At 41.1% G+C, this 22,280-nt stretch overlaps 1 protein-coding gene across 5 annotated transcripts in view; it reads right to left on the reverse strand.

The window, feature by feature from the left end:
• Positions 1-22,280, reverse strand: part of ARB2A (ARB2 cotranscriptional regulator A) — a 908,279-nt gene that overhangs the window by 534,364 nt on the left and 351,635 nt on the right. For all 5 annotated transcript variants that reach the window (XM_073624507.1, XM_073624504.1, XM_073624506.1 and 2 more), the window contains one exon: positions 9,357-9,578. In XM_073624507.1, the coding sequence (XP_073480608.1) occupies positions 9,357-9,578 (222 nt within the window). The remainder of the gene's footprint in view (positions 1-9,356; positions 9,579-22,280) is intronic.

Below are 22,280 nucleotides of genomic sequence, written 5' to 3' on the forward strand. Positions count from 1 at the left end.
GGTTCTTAGAGTAGCAAGGTTTCAACAATCCCATGGTGCTAGCATTACAAAGGTGCAAAGGTTCATAAAGCTAAAGTATAAAAGAGCAAAGGGCAGTAGTATCATGATAAGATCACAAGGCTGCCATTTCAAAAGCTTCAGGGGCATTTTCCCATTTACTAGCAACTGGTGTTTCACTTATAGAAAAAAAAATATCAACATAGGTATTGGCAATATTTTATAACCTAGCTGTAGTCTAATTTTGTAAATATTATTTAAGCTGCTGAATAACCCAAATTGTTATCATGAATTAAAATGCAGACATTCCAAGGCATTTAATATATTACCTTAAAGTGGTAATACCATACAATTAAAGCACAAGACATTGCAAAAGTTCCTCCTTTTTCATATTTTTTCAGTTACTAATGCAATTAGAAAGCTTTTAAAACACTGCAAACAGTATACTGAAAATTTCTTCTCACATATTATTCTATGTCTGCAACTATCATTTTATCAGCTTAACAAGATGCTGTTACTTTGCCCACACAGGGCAAAGAGACAATTTATCTGCAATGAGCATCCCCTGACCCTCCTATGTGCACCTTACCTGCCATCCTTCGATACCCAGCACCTGGGTACAGTGCTCTGGTCTAGCAGCCAATCGCCATACCTTAACACGAACTGGAGAAGTGACTTCACCACTCCCCTGGGTTGCCAACGGCAGGTATTTTGATAACGGCTATGAAGGAGGATGGAGTGGCAAAGAATTACTAGAAAAGTGCGCGTAGGGCAGTTCTAGGGATGTCTTTGCAGAAACACGGTCCCTTTTCCCTGCATGTGTCTCTTTAAGCTACACTATATTACCAAAAGTATTGGGACACCTGCCTTTACACGCACATAAACTTTAATGGCATCCCTGTCTTAGTCTACAGGGTTCAATATTGAATTGGCCCACCCTTTATAGCTATAACAGCTTCAACTCTTCTGGGAAAGCTGTCCACAAGTTTAAGGAGTGTGTCTATGGGAATGTTTAACCATTCTTCCAGAAGCACATTTTTTTAAATAAGGCACTGATGTGGATGTAAAGGCCTGGCTCACAGTCTCAGAGTTGAAGCTGTTATAGCTGCAAAGGGTGGGCCAACTCAATATTGAAACCTACGGACTGAGACTGGGATGCCATTAAAGTTCATGTGCGTGTAAAGGCAGGCGTCCCAATACTTTTGTTAATATAGTGTATCTTTATTTCATATGTTCATATTTTAGCACTGTCAATAGCAATTATAATGTAAAAGTGTAGTATACTATGCTGACAATAAAAAATATTAACTGTCTTCAGCTCACAGTAGTTGAAATGATACAAAATTATGCTGACTGGTTGCTATGGGTTATTTTTTTTTCCTCATTAATATACACACAGCACCCCATATTGACAGAAAACACAGAATTGTTGACATTTTTGCAGATTTATTAAAAAAAAAAACCTGAAATATCACATGGTCCTAAGTATTGAGACCCTTTGCTCAATATTTAGTAAAAGCACCCTTTTGATCTAATACAGCCATGAGTCTTATTGGGAAAGATGCAACAAGTTTTTCACACCTGGATTTGGGGTTCCTCTGCCATTCCTCCTTGCAGATCCTCTCCAGTTCAGTCAGGTTGGATGGTAAACGTTGGTGGACAGCCATTTTTAGGTCTCTCCAGAGATGCTCAATTGGGTTTAAGTCAGGGCTCTGGCTGGGCCATTCAAGAACAGTCACGGAGTTGTTGTGAAGCCACTCCTTTGTTATTTTAGCTGTGTACTTAGGGTCATTGTCTTGTTGGAAGATAAACCTTCAGCCCAGTCTGAGGTCTTGAGCACTCTGGAGAAGGTTTTCGTCCAGGATATCCCTGTACTTGGCCACATTCATCTTTCCCTCAATTGCAACCAGTCGTCCTGTCCCTGCAGCTGAAAAACACCCCCACAGCATGATGCTGTCACTACCATGCTTCACTGTTGGGACTGTATTGGACAAGAGATGAGCAGTACCTGGTTTTCTCCATACATACCGCTTAGAATTAAGGCCAAAAAGATCTATCTTGGTCTCATCAGGCCAGAGAATCTTATTTCTCACCATCTTGGAGTCCTTCAGGTGTTTTTTTTAGCAAACTCCATGCAGGCTTTCATGTGTCTTGCACTGAGGAGAGGCTTCCGTCGGGCCACTTTGCCATAAAGCCCCGACTGGTGGAGGGCTGCAGGAATGGTTGACCTTCTACAAATTTCTCCCATCTCCCGACTGCATTTCTGGAGCTCAGCCACAGTGATCTTTGGCTTCTTCTTTACCTCTCCCAAGGCTCCCCCCCCCCCCCCGATAGCTCAGTTTGTCCAGACGGCCAGCTCTAGGAAGGGTTCTGGTCGTCCCAAACGTCTTCCATTTAAGGATTATGGAGGCCACTGTGCTCTTAGGAACCTTAAGTGCAGCAGAATTTTTTTTTGTAACCTTGGCCAGATCTGTGCCTTGCCACAATTCTGTCTCTGAGCTCTTCAAGCAGTTCCTTTGACCTCATGATTCTCATTTGCTCTGACATGCACTGTGAGCTGTAAGGTCTTATATAGACAGGTGTGTGGCTTTCCTAATCAAGTCCAATCAGTATAATCAAACACAGCTGGACTCAAATGAAGGTGTAGAACCATCTCAAGGATGATCAGAAGAAATGGACAGCACCTTAGTTAAATATACGAGTGTCACAGCAAAGGGTCTGAATACTTAGGACCATGTGATATTTCAATTTTTCTTTAATAAATCTGCAAAAATGTCAACAATTCTGTGTTTTTCTGTCAATATGGGGTGCTGTGTGTACATTAATGAGGAAAAAAATGAACCTAAATGATTTTAGCAAACGGTTGCAATATAACAAAGAATAAAAAATTTAAGGGAGTCTGAATACTATCCGTCCCCACTGTATGTTCATTCTTGCAATCTGCAGCATTGTCTAGTAACAGAGTTTTTTTTTTTAGAATATATTAAAATCTTGCTGAAATGTATTGGATTTTAAGTTGGCCATTTTGAGTTTTGTGTGGTAGACCTCTGCAGGGTTAAAGGCGATATTGCTGTTACCAAATCCAGATGTTCTTTCCGCACCACCTTCTGAACCACTAAAACATTATAAATTGTGAAATTTGCTACTTCAAATGCTGGCCAAGGTCTACCACACCAGCCGTGATGGCCATGACTACAACCACCAACAACGCTTTTATATGAAACACATTTACTGCATTTTTAGAACACTGTTATATGAGGTTACACACTTTAAGGTAAAATAATGGTTTTTAACTAAAGAAAACAGCATTCCCAGTGGAATGCTGTCATTTCCACACTAGCAAACCTAATTATTGAAAATTAATCATTCAAATTACTAGTTAATTAGCTCATTAGTGGGTATTGGTTAAGCACTGGATTCTCCTGATGTGGTATTTTGATCATAAAATATAGTACCTGATTAAGTTCAGTCATTGGAATGTGTTTGTAAATACAAGGGCTTGGCGAGAACAGATGAAAGCTGACAATTTATAACCATTCACTTAACCTACATAAAACTTTCTGGGACAATGGGGCCTACATATCATGTGTCAGAAAGGCAACACTGAGCAGCTAATTGGTGCAAGGTGCGTACTGTGCCAGTCTGTGCCTAGATTTTAACCTTGATCTTTTGCAAGACAGTTTCACTGAACTAAAGGCAGCATGCCTGGAGAATAGGTGACAGGATGCATGTGTTCAAAGTAAACTTGTTACTCACTTTGTTAGTAATGTCGTTATTTCATAGTGAGATCATGATGCTTTCTTACTATCTGCACACAGTACATATACAATTATAGAAGGATGTCATTAAACCTATATAATGCAGCATATAATATGCCCATTTTAAAAAATGGATTAAAGATAATCACTTTAATGGAGGATAAGCCCTACCAATTATTTTAAAATTTACATTTTGGTCTTCAGTTTCTAAAAATATAAAATCAAAAACCCCAGGTCCCACAGTAATCACTTTCAGATAAACCAACATAAACAGTAAACATCAAAGTGTTTTGGAGGTTAGGGTATAAAAGTCTAGGTAAATTAGCGAAGTATACATGGCCTGATCACAGCACTGATTCCATACTATACTTGAGAAAAGATTTAGCGGTTTAGGGCAACACCTGGGAACAGCACAGAAACAATTTGAAAAATATTTGCTGGGCAGGACTGACACCTGGCCTTTCTGAAAAGCACTGCACTGTAATGGCAGTAATGTTTCCAGTATGCTTACAGTAATGCTTTTTAAAAACAGTTTAGTAGATTTCATTTGTCTAGCCTATTAAGTTCCTCTATGCTTACAGTTATCTTAGTTCACCTAAGTCACACAGATACCTGTTAATACTACCAGCAAAGTCCACCTAAAGCATCTTCCTGTGATGGTGTGTAAATGATGCTGCACTGCTCCTGAATTCAGAGTAGAGTTGCCACTCTCATGTAGGCTGTGGCTGCTTAGTCACAGTGGGATGAAAACCGTTGAAAAATCACATGCTGACTAAATATGAGACAACAGAATATAAATGTTCAAAATGTATTTTAAAATGTAAAAAAGGAAAAAACAGACAATGTAGAAAAAGCTGAGTATATTGCCTACTCATAGTGTGAATGCTTACAGTATAATGATACAGGATTCGTGTGACCAGTAGGTCCATTACCACTTGCCGACCAGCCGCCGTCGTTATACAGCGCCAGGTCGGCTCTCCTGCGCATACTGCCGTAGCTGTACAGCGATTCTCGTGCATGTGCAGTTGCGGGCAGGCGCGCTCTCACTCCCGCTGCACTCGGCGGACTCTATTTTCGGCGGTGACCCGCGATCGCCTAGTACAGAGGCAGAACGGGGATCTGCCAGTGTAAACAAGCAGATCCCCGTTCTGACAGGAGACATGACAGAGATCTACTGTTCCCATTGATCTACTGTTTCCAGTGATTTGTACCTGGTAGCCCATCCCCCCTACAGTTAGAACACACCCAGGGAACACCCTTAACTCCTTGACCGCCCCCTAGTGTTAACCCCCTCCCTGCCAGTGCCATTTTTACTTTGATTAGTGCATATATTTTTAGCACTGATCAATGTAATATCATCACTGGTCCCCAATAAGTGTCATTTGGGGTCAGATTTGTCCGCACCAATGTCGCAGTCCCGCTAAAAATTGCAGACCGCCACCATTACTAGTAAAAACAATAAAAAATAAATAAAAGTCCCTAAATCTATCCCATAGTTTGTAGACGCGATAACTTTTGCGCAAACCAATCAACATATGTCTAATTGGGTTTTTTTTTTTACCAAAAATATGTAGAAGAATATATATTGGCCTAAATTGATGAATAAATGTGTTTATATATTTTTTTGGATATGTATTATAGCAAAAAGTAAAAATAAAAAGTATTTTCTTCAAAATTGTTGCTCTTAAATTGTTTATAACGCAAGAAATAAAAACCACAGAGGTGATGAAATACCACCAAAAAAAGCTAAATTTTTTGGGGAAAAAAAGGACGTCAATTTTGTATGGGTACTATGTCGCACGACCGTGCAATTGTCAGTTAAAGCGATGCAGTGCCATATCGCAAAAAATGGCCTGGTGATTAAGGAGGCAAAACCTTCTGGTCCTTAAGTTGTTCAATTATAGGTTCCCTTGCTTTATGCATGGTGCAGTGGTACATATTTATTAGAGCTGCACGATTAATCGTTAAATCACAATCTCGATTCAACCCATCTCTCCATCTTAACCACTTCGTGCCCATGCTATAGCCGAAAGATGGTTACAGCACGACGTTCAATTGCCGGGGGGACGTCCCCGGATGTCCTCCTGTTTACTTCCCCTCTGCACGCCGCCGCGGGTGCGCATCGGGGAAGTTCTGTGTTGGCAGTGTCCCTTGGACAGAGCCAATCACAGATCGTGCTAAATGGCCTATCACAGCGGCCATTTAGCACTCAGTCGGCGTGTTCAATGAGAGATGATCTCATATGTAAACATATGAGATCATCTCTAATGGCCGGCTCTCCCTCCTCACACAGAGACAGCGTGTGAGGAGGGAGAGGTCCCTGTCAGTGCCATCTGTCATGTCATCTGTCCCCAGTGCTACCTATCAGTGCCAACTGTCCCCAGTGCCACCTGTCAGTGCCATCTGTCCCCAGTGCCACCTGTCAGTGCCATCTGTCCCCAGTGCCACCTGTCCCCAGTGCCACATGCCATCTGTTATCAGTGTCACATGTCATCAGTGCCACGTATCAGTGCCATCTGTCAGTGTCACGTGCCATCAGTTATCAGTGTCATCAGTGCCATGTATCAGTGCCATCTGTCATCCGTGTCACGTGTCATCAGTGCCACATATTAGTGCCATCTGTCATCAGTGCCACGTATTAGTGCCATCTGTCATCAGTGCCACGTATTAGTGCCATCTGTCATGCCACATATTAGTGCCATTTGTCATCAGTGTCACGTGTTATCAGTGCTGTTAGTGCCATGTGCCATCTGTCATCAGTGCCACATCAGTGTCACGTGTCATTGTCCTGGTGCTCCAGGGCCTTCAAAAGTGTAATAAGTAGTCAACAAGTTAGATGTGTAATTTATGCTCCTAGAACATGCGATGGTGCTCCCTGCATGTTGGGCCTCTCTATGGGACTAGGCTGTGAAAAAGTCCCACACATGTGGTATCGTAATACACAGGAGTAGCAGAATGTATTTCGGGGCCTTATTTGTGGTATACACATGCCATGTGACAGAAATAACCTATTACAATGACAATTTTGTGGGGAAAAAAAAAACCTTAATTTTGCAAAGAATTGTGGGAAAAAAATGACAACATCAAAAACCTCACCATGCATCTTACTAAATACCTTGGAATGTCTACTTTCAAAAAAGGGGTCATTTGGGGGGGATTTGTACTTTCCTGACTTGTTCGGGTCGCAAGAACTGAGATAGGCCATCAGTTCATCAGGTGTGATCAATTTTTTATGATTTGCACCGCAGCTTGTAGACTTTCTAACTTTCACAAAGACCAAATAATATCCACTAATTTGGGTTATTTTTAGCCGTATAAAAATTGTGGCCAAAAATTATGAAGAAAAATTAATAATTTGCAAAATTTTATCACAGAAACCAAGAAAAATGCTTTTTTTTCAAAATTTTCAGTCTTTTTTCATTTATAGCGCAAAAAATAAAAAACACAGATGTGATCAAATACCACCAAAAGAAATCTCTATTTGTATGAAAAAAAGGAAAAAAATTAATTTGGGTACAGTGTTGCATGACTGAGTAATTGTCATTCAAAGTGTGAGAGCACCGAAAGCTGAAAATTGGTCTGGGTAGGAGGGGGGTTTAAGTGCCCAGTAGGCAAGTGGTTAATGCAGAGCCATTCTCTGCTCAGAGCTGTAAAAAAAAAAAAAAAAAAAAAAACGTTTTTTCGTCAGATTAGGGGACCCGTCAGAAATTGTAACAGAAGTTACGTTCCATCGCCGCCATCTTGCAACACCCCGCACTCCTCCACAGTAACAATACAGTGAGAAGGCGGAAAGCGGACTGCTTGTTACACCCACCAGTCTTGCATGTCACACTTATTTTTAACAGTAAACGGAGCCAATATGGTGAAATACAGTATTTAGAAATCAGTCGGACTGTTTACATGTTCAATTATAAAAGCAGCAGTGTTCTGTCAGATTTGCAAACCTGTGAGATCAGCAGGCTTGCCGCTGCTTTTAAAATTCAACATCTAAACAGTCCGTCGGATTTCTAAATACTGTATTTCACCATTCAAGCTCTGTTTACTGTTAAAAATAAGTGTGAAATGCAAGACTCCGATGGGTGTAACAAGATGTCTGCTTGCCACCTTCTCACTGTATCGTTATTGGTGGATGAGTGCGGGGTGTAGCAAGGTGGCAATGATGAAACATCACTTCCGTTACAAATTCTGATGGGTCGCCTAATCTTGTGAAACAGTTGCAAATGTTTATTAACATTGGTCAGCGCTGAGAGATAGAGATGTATCACTTGGTTCATTTAGATCAAAAAGGATGAACTTCGGTCTGTAAATTAGGTCAGTTTAACCACTTAAAGCCTAAACCTTTCTCTGACACTTGTTGCTTACAAGTTAAAATCAGTATTTTTTGCTAGAATTATTATTACTTGGAACCCCCAAACATTATATATATGTTTTTTAGCGGAGATCCTAGAAAATAAAATGACGGTTGTTGCAATATTTTATGTTGCACTGTATTTGCACGGTCTTTCAAACTTAATTTTTTGGGAAAAAATACACTTCAACGAATTAAAAAAAAACTAAACAGTAAAGTTAGCCCAATTTTTTTGTATAATGTGATAACATGCACACAAGTTGACACAAAGGGGTTTGAATGGCTATTAAAGGTAACCATCCTCATCTGTGATCTGTTTGCTTGTAATTAGTTTGTGTATAAAAGGTCAATGCGTTTCTGCACTCCTGACAGACCCTTGCAACTTTCATCCAATGCTGCACTGACATTTTTTGATTCTGAGTCATGGGGAAAGCAAATGAACTGTCAAAGGATCTGCAGGAAAAGGTAGTTGTACTGTATAAAACCGGAAAGGGATATAAAAAGATACCCAAGGAATTGAGAATGCCAATCAGCAATGTTCATACTCTAATCAAGAAGTGGAAAATGAGGGGTTCTGTTGAAACCAAACCACAGTGAGGTAGACCAACTAAAATTTCAGCCACACCTGCCAGGAAGATTGTTCGGGATGCAAAGAAAAACCCCACAAATAACTTCAGGCGAAATACAGGACTCTCTGAAAACATGTGGTGTGGCTGTTTCAAGAGGCACAATAAGGAGGCACTTGAAGGAAGATGGGCTGCATGGTCGAGTCGCCAGAAGAAAGCCATTACTACGCAAATGTCACAAAGTATCCTGCTTACAATACACCAAACAGCACAGAGACAAGCCTCAAACCTTCTGGCACAGTCATTTGGAGTGATGAGACCAAAATTGAGCTTTTTGGCCACAACCATAAATGCTACATTTGGAGATGAGTCAACAAGGCCTATGATGAAAGGTACACCATTCCTACTTTGAAACACGGAGGTGGATCGCTGATGTTTTGGGGATGTTTGAGCTACAAAGGCACAGGAAATTTGGTCAAAATTGTTGGCAAGATGAATGCAGTATGTTATCAAAAATTACTGGAGGAACGTTTGCATTCATCAGCCAGGAAGCTGCACATGGGACTTACTTAGACATTCCAACATGATAAATGATATGATATAAATGATATACTTCTGCAGAAACTGATAAAATAGGCTACAAACTGTAAAATATTAAGAAGGTCTGCAATGGTTGCATTCACTCACCCGTATGTACAACTGCAGAGTCTCCTTCTCTTTCTGAGGGTTTCGATATTTTTCATAGAAGTCCCGCTTTTTCTTGTTGTCTTTTGGAATCCTCTCTCTCCTCTCCCTTTTCTCAGCAGGCTCATCTGAGCTATCTGGAGACTGCTGCTGTGCCAATTGTTTACTCTTTTCCACTTCAATATAATTTTCATTCGGATTCAGCACAATAACTGCATAACCTTCCTACAATCATAGAAGAAAGTATGAGAAATGAGGTTTGTGATTACACTCGTATTGAAGTTTTAGATAATCAACATTCTAGTAATCAATCGCATTAGTAACTAAGACAGAACTTATATAGTACAGTCAGTGAAGAATTCATCCTCTCAAAGACCACTGTAGCTTTACACAACACACTGGAGCATGAGAACGGGCTTGCAGGACACAAAATCATATAACCAAACACTGTGTGCAGCTCATAAGGCAATGTGAAAACCTTGCTGAATCTTATCACAATGGATTATATACTATGGTACACTATTTGGTATACTATTGTATAGTAGATTTTACTGTAAATTCAAAATAAAGCTATATGATTTAACTTGTACTTAAACTTACTTTGTAAGGGAAACAACATACAGTATGTCTAATCTTAGTACTCCGCTTCTAATTAAGCCCAGAATAAAACTACTCCCTAAATAAAACTCCCTTGTGCTAGCAATATATTTCCTAACATGACGAGAAAACATCTACATTACAAACATTATTCATATACAAGGTAATTTTATCTAGAGTAATTAAAAATGTATTTCAATATTTAAATCTGGGTTGGTTTTCAAAATCCACCACTTCTGATAACAATTTGTAAAACATGAACAGAAAAATATTTATGAATTCAGTAAGTAAATGGTTAGGTGAGTGTCCTTGTGCCTCTATATAGTTGAGAATTCCAAGTGACATCACTAGAGAATTATTTCTAGGTGGCATGTCTTAGTTATTACTACTGAAAACAGAATACCAGACACAACATGAACACAACCCAGATCCTTGTTTTCTCCTATACCAGTCTATGACCTTCTGTACATATTGGGTGAACCGATACAGAAAGAATTTTACTTTTACATTTTATTTTCATGGTCACTCTTTCAACTAAAATTGATTTGTGCACAACCTGCATTCAAGCAGTATGTAGTTGTAAATGATGACCCATTTCTGATGCTGATATCTGCCTGACTTCCATGCAGGGCCAGCCGCTTTCTGATTCAAATGGAGCAAAAATGCAAATCAGGAGTTCTGCTTTCTCAAATTAACAAGCATTTTTGGTATAAATGACCCAGAGAAAACTGAAATCAGAGCTAGTCTGGCAATTTGCAGGTTCAGAAGGAAGTCAGCAATCAAAGACCCATCATTTCTTCAGTACAGGTTTCCTTTAAAGCAGAGGTGTCCAGCATGCGGCTCAAGACAGCTATAAATGCGGGCCAACACAAAATCTTAAACTTAATTAACCACTTCAGCCCCGGAAGATTTTACCCCCTTCCTGACCAAAGCACTTCTTACAATTTGGCACTGTGTCACTTTAACTGACAATTGCGCGGTCATGCAATGCTGTACCCAAACTAAATTTGCATTTTTTTTTTATTCCCCACAAATAGAGCTTTCTTTTGGTGGTATTTGATCACCTCTGCGGCTTTATATTTTGTACTGTAAACAAAAAAAAAATAGCAACAATTTTGAAAAAAAAAATTCAAGTTAGACTTACCGGTAACTTGTTTTCCAGGAGTCTTTCAGGACAGCACCTGAGAGAGTGGCTCCTCCCACTTGCCAATAGAAACACCTCTTCCACTGAACTTTAAAAGGAGGCTCCTACCCACATGTTACCAGTAGTAGTAGAGAACCTCCGGCCCCAAGCTGGAACACATAATCACAATATGGTTAGTCACAGTATAAAAAAAAAAACAATAGGGTGGGTTGTTGCTGTCCTGAAAGACTCCTGGAAAACAAGTTACCGGTAAGTCTAACTTGAATTTTCCCTTAACATCTTTCAGGACAGCACCTGAGAGGATAAAAGAGACTTACCCCTAGGGAGGGACCACAGCCTGCAGGACCTTTCCGACAAAAGCCTGATCACCTGCTGACAGAAGATCCAGTCTGTAATGACGGACAAACGTTAAGTAACTTGACCACATTGCCGCCTTACAAATTTGACCTGGGGTGGCATCAGCTTTTTCTGCCCATGTAGTGGATTGAGCCCTTGTAGAGTGAGCTCCAATTCCCAGAGGGGGAGATAGACCCATCTGAGAGTAGGCTACCAAAATAGCTGATTTAAGCCATCTGGCAAATGACTTCTTCAATGCTTGGTGGCTTTTTTTGTTTCCAGAAAAAAGAACAAATAAAGAGTCCGAGGACCTGAAATCTTTTGTTACTTCCAAGTAATGTAATAGGGTTTGTCACATGCAGGTTGTGAAACTGACCTTCCTTTTCTCCTGAAGGGTTTGAGCAAAAGGTTGGTAGGATGATCTCCTGAGACCAGTTCTGAAAGGTTGCTACTTTTGGCAAAAAGCCTGGATCTGTCTTAAGTACAATCCTATCTGGATAAATGGACAGAAAAGGTTCTTTAACTGATAGTGCGTGCAGTTCACTGGTTCTTCTTACAGATGTGATTGCAACTAGAAATACAGTTTTGAAAGTCAAATTCTTTAGAGAGACTGCTTGTTGTGGTTCAAACGGTTCCTTTGTGAGGGCTTGCAGAACCACTGAGATCCCATTCAGGAAAATGCTCAGCTGGAGCTGGTCTGGATCTGGTAAGTGCCTTGAAAAATCTTCCGACCAAAGTTTCTGAAGAAATTGATCTCTCAAGAAAAACCCCCAATGCGGCCACTTGCACTTTAAGAGTGCTGACTGCAAGACCTTTGCATGTACCCTTTTGTAAGAATTCTAATACTGAGACCATGTCTTTCACAGCTCTATTTTCTGATTGAAACCAAGAAACGTAGACCTTCCACACCTTGGCATAAATAGCTCTAGTTACCTTCTATCTACTGGAAAGTAACATGGTTATTAACGGTTCTGAGAAACCTTTGTTCCTTAGCATCTGCTCTTCAGATACCAGGCAGTGAGGCTTAATTTTGCCACATCCGGGTGATGCACAGGGCCTTGTACAAGTAAATCCTGTCTGAGAGGAAGCTGACAAAATGGTTTGACTGCCATTTGCAGAATGGTGGAAAACTAAGCTCTCTTTGGCTAGAATGGAGTATTCAGAATTAGTGACACTCTTGCCTTTTGTATTTTTCTCAATAGCAGTGGAAACAGCTGGAATGGGGGAAAGGCGTACCCCAGGTGAAAATTCCAAGGCGTCTATCCCCTGAGAACCATCGTCTCTGAAGGGAAAAGAATTGCAGGAGCTGTGTGTTTTGCCTTGATGCAAACAGGTCCACGTGTGGATGGCCCCAAGTCCTGGTGATCAATACAAAAACCTCTGTAATCAGGCTCCACTCTGCCTCCCGAACCTTCTGCCTGCTCCAAAAAATCTGGCACTTAATTTAATGCGCCTTTGAGATGGACTGCAGATAAGGACAGTATATGGTTTTCCGCCCACTCCAGAATTTTCTCTGACAGCAACTGAAGAGTTTTGATTCTCGTGCCTCCCTGTTTGTTCAGGTAGGCTACAGTAGTGGCATTATCCGAATCTGGACATGGAATCCTAGGAGGTTTGGAGAGAAGGCAGCCAACACTAAGGCGACTGCTTTTAGCTCTCTCCAATTTAAGGATATTTCTGATTGGTCTGGGACCATGTTCCATGTGCCAAATCCTGAACCATGTGGGCCCCCCATCCCCACATACTGGCATCTGTTGGCACAATTTTTTCGATCAGGAAGGACCAGAGTAGACCTTTTTGCAACACTGACTGATTTGTCCACCGCCAAAGTGTTCGTTTGACTCTGGTAGGGATCTTTACCCTTGTGTCTAGAGTCTGTCCTGTGGTTCCATACCCTTAGAAGGAACCTCTGGAGTGGCCTGAAATGTAGCCTTGCTCATTGGATGGCTGGCATAGTCGAGATTAAAGTTCCCAAGGCTGACTTAACCTTTCTGACTGACATCTCCTGATTCATTTGTAGTATAGTTAATACATTCTGAACCTTGATGTTTTTCTCTTCAGGAAGAAAAATTCTTTGTTCCACTGAATTTATTTGGTACTCCAGAAATTGTATTTGCTGAGCCGGATTGAAGTTTGATTTCTGAATATTCACTATCCAACCCAGGGATTCCAAATGACTGCGGACCTTACCCAGATCCTTTTGCAACTTCTCCCTGGACAGGGCAAAGAAGAGGAGGTCATCCAGATACGGGATTACCACAATCCCCTTAAGGCGAAGAGGGGCGAGGGCTTCAGCCATAACCTTTGTAAAGGCTCGCGGAGCAGATAAAAGGCCGAAAGGAAGGGCCCTAAATTGCAGATGTAGCAACTCCTTCCCCACATTGACAGCCAACCTCAAGAATTTCTGGGACTGAGGGGCTAGAGGAATATGTAGGTAAGCATCTCTCAGGTCAATCAATGTCATAAAGCATTCCTTGGTCAGCATATTTCTGACCGTGAAAATCGAGTCCATACAAAACTTCTTGTATAGGACTGACTTGCTCAATGGTTTCAAGTTGAGAATCAAACAGAAAAATTCTGGATGTCTTTTTTATCAGGAATATGTCAGAATAGAATCCCTGATAACTTTCCTCTGGAGATACATGTGTCACAACCCTTTGATGCATCAGATCCTTTAACAGGTTCTTCATAGCTAGGGCCTTTGTTGAGTCCCTTGGTAGGTTTATTACAAAGTATCTTTCTGGAGGAAGGTCTGAAAACTCTATTTTGTAACCTTAGTACAGCATGCTCAGAATATTGAAGCCTTCCTCCCATCCAAGTGTAATTGAATGGGACAAAGAAATGATCAGTCTATAATTTTAATGGTAGGTTGATTTTTACAGTGAAAGACAGAACAACAACAAAAATATCCAGAAAAACGCATTTCAAAAAAGTTATAAATTGATTTGCATTTTAATTAGTGAAATAAGTATTTGACCCCTTCGCAAAATATGACCTAATACTTGGTGGCAAAACCCTTGTTTGCAGTCACAGAGGTCAGACGTTTCTTGTAGTTGGCCACCAGGTTTGCACACCTCCCAGGAGGGATTTTGTCCCACTCCTCTCTGAGGATGTTTGGTAACTTGAACCTTCAGCTCCCTTCACATATTTTCTTTGGTATTAAGATCTGGAGACTGGCTAGGCCACTCCAGGACCTTAATGTGCTTCTTCTTGAGCCACTTCTCTGTTGCCTTGGCTGTGTGTTTTGGGTCATTGTCATGCTGGAAGACCCATCCAGGACCCATTTCAATGCCCTGGCTGAGGGAGGTTCTCACCCAAGATTTGATGGTACATGGCCCCGTCCATTAAACCTTTGATTCAGTGAAGTTGTCCTGTCCCCTTAGCAGAACCCCCCCCCCCCCAAAGCATAATGTTTCCACCTCCATGTTTGACTGTGGGGATGGTGTTCTTGGGGTTATAGGCAGCATTCCTCCTCCTCCAAACATGGCGAGTTGAGTTGATGCCAAAGAAGTTTGGTCTCATCTGACCACAACACTTTCACCCAGTTCTCCTCTGAATGATTCAGATGTTCATTAGCAAACTTGAGACGGGCTTGGCTGCACATGTGCTTTCTTGAGCAGGGGGACCTTGGGGGTGCTGCAGGACTTTAGTCCTTCACGGTGTAGTGTGTTACCAATAGTTTTCTTGGTGACTGTGGTTCCAGCTGCCTTTAGATCATCGACAAGATTCTACCATTTAGTTCTAGGGTGATTCCTCACAGTTGTCATGATCATTGAAACTCCACGAGATGAGATCTTGCATGGATCCCAGAACAAAGGAGATTGACAGTTATGTTGCGCTTCCACCCATTTGCGAATAATCGCACCAACTGTTGTCACCTTCTCACCAAGCTGCTTGGTGATGGACTTGTAGCCCATTCCAGCCTTGTGTATGTCCACAATCTTGTCCCTGACATCCTTGGACAGCTCTTTGGTCTTGGCCATGGTGGAGAAATAGGAATCTGATTGATTGCTTCTGTGGAAAGGTGTCTTTTTTACAGGTAACAAGCTGAGGTTAGGAGCACTCCCTTTAAGAGTCATTACTCAGCTCATTACCTGTATAGAAGACACCTGGGAGCCAGAAATCTTGCTGATTGATAGGGGTTAAATACTTATTTTACTCATTTAAATGCAAATCAATTTATAACTTTTTTGAAATGTGTTTTTCTGGATATTTTTGTTGTTATTCTGTCCTTCACTGTTTAAATAAACACACCATTAAAATTATAGACTGACCATTTCTTTGTCAGTGGGCAAACAAACAAAATCAACAGGGGATCAAATATGTTTTTCCCCCACTGTAGCTAACTAAAATGTTCAAACTTAAAAAGGTTAAAGAACGCTTAGACCATTACATTGAGATGATACAAGAGCCATTCCCCAAGCAGTATTAGTGAGTCATAAGATGAGAACACAAAGAATTCAAAAACATACCCTCTGGATCATCTACTTTGCTAAGAATACAAAAATACTGATCATTTTAAGATCCAGAAAAAATATTTGCTCTTTATATTGAACCAAATACAAGTAAAATATATCATGCAACATGTGCCTACTAGGAATCTAAAGGTAAAAATAAGTCAGACACATCTCTACTTCATATAAAATATTAGTCCTATAATTTCCTGTAGTAATAATCGTCTTCTGAATAAACCTTTCTACAAATCTTGTAATATAATGTAAGCTACTGCAGTAACAATATAGTCAGATGAATACTTAATCGTTTTATAAATGCAATTTACACATACAATTAAAGAGAAAGCATTGCCTGCATTTTAGATGTTACTTGTACTAAAGCTGGATCCAAATTCTATAGATACCTGACCTTGTAAGCAAGGGTATTAGAATTGACGTTACAAAGGGCATTAGAATTGACGTTACAAAGGGCATGAACTGTTGGTATAAAGTAAAGGACAATTCATAACAAAAATAAAAAAAAGACACCATAAAATATTTGATTTATGAGGTTTAATAGGTAAATAATATTTACCGGACAAGCCCCGAAAAGGCTCCTACGTGCATATAATTTCCTAGGACCCACAGGCTTGATCCCTACATGGACCTTGGTAGCAGGAGAGGCACCCATCTCATTGGATAGCTGGAGAGCGGGGCAGCTTTTCTACTTCCTCGGCTCTCTGCCCAAATATACGCTCTTTTCTAGACAACTCCATTCCTTCGAAGAACTATGCCTGAGTGATGGCCCAATCCGAGATTCCCTTTCTAGGTCTTACAGAACTCTGTTGGACATACAAGCTACCACAGACCCTCCCTTCTTAGCCAAGTGGGAAAGAGACCTACAAACCACGTTTACCACCCCACAGAAGGAATGCATACTCTTCTTTGCTCATAAACTGTCACTTTGCAGCAAATATCAGGAAATTTCCTATAAGTTGACCACTCGCTGATATCGCACCCCGGCTGTTTTGGCCAAAATATTTTCCAATCAATCTGACCATTGCTGGCGTTGCGAGCAACAAGCTGGCACTATTCTACACATTTTTTGGCATTGCCCCAAACTACAAACTTTCTGGCAACCTGTCCTCTGACTCATCCACAAATTCACAGATATTTCCATAACCAACGACCCCGCTGCTGTGCTCCTCAACCTCACACCCATGTCAAGAAAGCGATACGACAAATCTCTCCTTAAACACCCCCTCAACGCTGCTAGAGCTTGCATCCCAGTCCAAGTCAATGGAAGCAACAATCTGCTCCCACTGTGGCCCATTGGTTCGCGAGGGTTAATGACATTGAACGAATAAAAGCCCTTACTGCCAAGATTCGGGATAAATCCAAGGAACATAAGACCAGGTGGTTTTATTGGACCCAGTTCCGCTTCTTAGAGGAATACCTCCGCGAGACATAGTTGGGCTATGATGAATGCCAGAGGCTCTTGTTCCAAACCATGGCCTTCAGATGGCCTGAAGAGCTGAGGGCAGTCCTTGCTCTCTAGGTGGACTTCTACCCCCTCCACTTTACCATCACACCCGCTCCTTCCCCCCCTATTTCCCTTTACTCCATCTCCCTCCCCCACTCTCTCTCTTCTTTTCTTTCTTCTCCTTTATTCACCTTCTCTCATTTAGCACAAAAACTTGGTATGTTTCGACCCCAGACGGTACTCTTCCCCTATGCACAGATACCCAAATTCTCCATGGATACCGGGGCTAATCCCTAGAGTATTGTAAGTGATCAATTGCCCCGTCCAGGCAAAGCCCTAGACTTGTACCTCCTAGGTATCTTGTATGCTTACTGAGCTGTTTCTGTTTCACTATCTTGAGTTTACTTATCTTTTGTTCAGATACCACTACCTGGTGTTCATATGTAGGCTACTTTGTTCGCACAAAATATTTTGTAAAGTTATCATTTCATTGCATGTCGCATACCACTAAATAAAAAAAAAAAATTTTAAAAATTTTAAAAAGAAGAGGTAAAAAAATATATGTTGAAGAATTCTTTCTGAATCAGGCTGAAGAATGCAGTGGGCTCTAGTTGAGACATCTCTCAGTCTGTAGCAGCCATTCTCAGTCAAGGTTCCTTGGTACCCTGGGATCCATTTAGAGATTGCTAAGGGTTCCTTGACCATTGTAAAAGGGCATTCTTTTGACAGACATCATCTCTTACTGACACCAATGTAAGGAAGCATCTACTGTATATTACTAAACAGCAATGAAAAGGAAAACTATTCCTCTGATTTCTCATATAAAATTCCTCTCTTATTTCCAGTGTATGCATTATATTGGCCACTAATGTACAGCGTTTCTATTATGAACACTTCTTTGTTTCATTTCATAAATATTATTAAAAGAAAGCTGTTGTCTAGTAGATGGTAAAAAATGTATCTGCAATAACTGAATATGTGCAAGGTACATTGCATTCCTTATTAATTATTACATTTACAACTTACTGCTCACGATAATGTATCATGCACGGTAGAAATCATTTAGGAGTGCATCTATGTAAATGCTTGACCATTCTTCTAGAAGCGCATTTGTGAAATCAGGCATTGATGTTGGATAAGAAGGCCTGGCTCACAGGCTCTAATTAATTCCAAAGGTGTTCTAGCAGGTTGAGATCAGGACGCTGTACAGGCCAGTCATGTTCCTCTACCCCAAACTCGCTCATCCATGTCTTTATGGACCTTCCTTTTTGCACTGGTCCAAATCATTTGGTGGAGGGGGGATTATGGTATGGCATTCTTTTTCAGGAGTTGGGCTTGGCCCCTTAGTTCCAGTGAAGTATTAAAAAAGGAAACCATCCAAGTTCATCATAAAGGTTGAAACCATCCCTAGGTTCAGAGAATAAAAAACCCCCAAAAAGGTTGATGGGACAGAGTAGGCAACAGAGGCAACAGAGTAGTTACAAAAAGGATAATTTATTTAATACAAAAAAAGGAAAATATACAAAATCACAATGAGCATGTAGACATACAAACATAAAATTATGATAATAGAACCACTAAAAACAAAAATATAAAGTGTTCATGATGATCTTCCACACGGCCCTACACGTTTCGGGACTTATACGAGGCGTCCCTTCATCAGGGAAAAAAAATCGGTGGAGAAGAATTGATTTAAAAAAAGAATATATCAATAATCTGTTACATAAATACATTACATAACTGCTCTGTGCCATAACAACATTTGGTACTATAATCCCCTAGAGGAGAAACATACCCAAACATATCACAGTTGAAATCTCACCGCCGAGACCGTGGTGGTGACCGTATCAAAAAACACCACCCCAGGATCCAGAGGGGAAACTGAGAAGTGTGGCTGGCCCCACCTTATGCATACTGGTCTACCCCGACAAATGCGCTTCTGGAAGAATGGTCAAACATTCCCATAGACACACTCCTAAACCTTGTGGATACCCTTCCCAGAAAAGTTGAAGCTGTTATAGCTGCAAAGAGTGGGCCAACTCAATATTGAACCCTACAGACTAAGATTGGGATGTCATTAAAGTTCACGTGGGTGTAAAGGCAGGAGTCCCAATACATTTGCCAATATAGTGTGTTTGTATATATATAACAATTCCCTATCAAAAAATATATACAGGGTAAGAAAACATACTGAATCACAATGAGGCTTTTCCTTTCATCTAGCACAGGGAGTAAAATCAGCAAGGGAAATTCCAAAACAGTTGGTATTAAGAAGATATTCACTAAAGTTCTTGTTTCAAATGATTCTATTTTTCAAAATCTATTTTGTTCAGCCTAAACCAATCACTACAGGGAAATGTGGTGAAAAATAGTGTAAAAAGTTCATACAGCCATTGCCTTCTTTTGACTTTGTCGATTTTTAATTCCTTGCTGTCTTCAAGTCCACTGGGAGAAGATCAAACGCACTTCAATACACCTTACTGACCAAAGTACATCAGCTCAAGTATACCAAAAGACAGTTTACCCAGTTTGGGTTTACTTTGATCTAGAAAGCTAGACGATTTTCTGCTGTGTGCATTCCACAATCAAGTTGGCAAATATTATTTGACTGTGTATAACTGGTAATTTAAATCACAGTGTACATTTTTCTTGTCTCATGAAGATATACATTTTCTTGTTCTCCAAGTGGACAAATCACAATCAGTCACACTGAAAAGTCTGCCATTATGTGGGCTGACATGAAATCTATGAATTAATTACTAACTACTGACTCTAGTTGGAGCTTAAACATAAAAATGTCCTCAAAAGTATTTTTTTTTTATTTCTTTATAACCATATTTCCATTGGCCATCAAAAAGGAAAAAAGTGTAACCATTTTACTTTTGCAGATTGCCTTCTATTTGATTATTTACTGTGTGATGTAATGGAGCAATAATGAGGCACTGAAGGCAGGAGGGACATCATACAAACTCACTTCACTGTTTGACCATTGTATAGCTCCCCAGTTCAGACCTCTGTAAGATCCCTACAACCTATATGAACATTCACACACATGCTGGCTCCAGCGATTTACCAACTTTAAAGGTTTGAAATAAACATCCATACTCATCTCTATGCTGCAGATGTCCCACGATGACCCTAAGACCAAGAGCTGAGCAATAACATGACCGCAGACAGCAGACTGGAGCAGACAGCAGTGACTGTTAGTCCGCTCTCTTTGCTCTCCTCTCCTCCTGGCAGGGAAGCAGGCATGCCTAGCTGGCTTTGAGTCTCAGCCATGCACTGAGAGGCAGAGACAGCTGTCAATTGGGCAGCCTGTGGATCCCAACAATATAATTGCGATCCTTGCAGAACTTAAACCACCTCTGCCCCATAAGCTGATAGCAGGCAAATAGTCCACTACAATCTGACCCTGGGTCACAGAACAGCAAAAGTGAGTGTACTCCTATGAACCACAACAGAAGTATTGCCAAAAAAGCTTTGGCCATTCTTCTCTTTTAAAGTGTACACAGTTCAATTTAGGGACACTCCAACTTTTTTTTTTCCATTTTTTTTCTTTTTAGGATAATTTTGTAGATGGTTACGGGTTAACAAAAAAAAAAAAAAATACATCTATTTGTAATAAGATAATGGGTCAGACACACTTCATTGCGTCATTTTAAAATACTTTAATATCTTGTCCTTAGACCTCTCCTATTCTCGACTGACATGTCCTCCCTGGGCCACTTGATAGCTTCCCATGGCTTTCAATATCATTTCTACGATGATGACACCCAAATCTATCCCTCTACCCCTCAGCTCACCTCATCAGTTTCCTCATGTATCACTGATTTACTAACAGACATACCTGACTAGATGTCACACCACTTCCTCAAACTCCATCTATCCAAAACCAAGCTCATAATGTTTCCTCCCTACATGTGCCCCTTCCCTTGACTTCTCTGTCAAGATCAATGGCAGAACTATTAGCCCGTCCCCACATGCTAGGGTGCTAGGGGTAGCCCTGGACTCTGAACTGTCTTTTCAGGCTCACATCCAATCCCTGTCCAAATCATGCCACCTCAACCTCCGCAGCATCTCCAGATCTCCTTTTTAACCAATGACCCCACAAAGCTTCTAATTCACTCCCTGGTCATCTCTCACCTAGACTACTGCAACTCCCTCTTTATTGGATCCCACAAATAAAATTCAGAGTACTAACAACAACTTAGAAAGCCATCCAAAACTCTGCCCCCAGCTACATATCTAACCTAGTCTCAAAATATCAACCAAACCATTCTCTTCGATCCTCCCAAGACCTCCTGCTCTCTAGATCCCTTGTAATCTCCTCCCATGCTCACCTCAAGGACTTCTCCTGAGCTTCTCCCATCATTTGGAACTCCCTACCCCAATCTGTCCGACTATCTAATCTATCCATCTTTAGACGATCCCAGAAAACCCTTCTCTTTAAAAGGAGCCTGTTCTGCTTCTAACTAATACACTGTTTTTTCTTTCTCCCTCGGCTCAGCTTGCACACTTATTACCTTTTGTATCAATTTCCCCGCCCTCTTAGATTGTAAGCTCTAACGAGCAGAGCCCTGTCAGAGAGCTTACCTGATTGGGCGTCGTCGTGCGCCGGGGCGCGTTGGTGCGCGCTTTCCTGCAGGTGCTCGGGCGCCTGCTTCTATGGGCACTGGTGTTGGCATGCCGGCTGGCCGTGGTGGTGCACGGGCGCGTATGCCTATGGGCGCTGCTATGCGTTCACCTGGTGGTGCTGGTGTGCATGCCGCTGTGAGGGGGCGCGCTCGGGCGCGTGCGGGTGCGCGGGCGCCTGTGCGTAACGGTGCGTGCACGAACGCGGCGTTTGGCGCCAATCAGCCTATTTAGGCTTGCTTCTCCCTCTGATCAGTGCTGCCTGATCAACAGCTCCGTGCCTAGTTCCTGTTTCCTGTTCC

The sequence above is a fragment of the Aquarana catesbeiana genome, linkage group LG01, assembly GCF_042186555.1.
Source record: "Aquarana catesbeiana isolate 2022-GZ linkage group LG01, ASM4218655v1, whole genome shotgun sequence".
In the NCBI taxonomy this organism is placed as follows: Eukaryota; Metazoa; Chordata; class Amphibia; order Anura; family Ranidae; genus Aquarana; species Aquarana catesbeiana.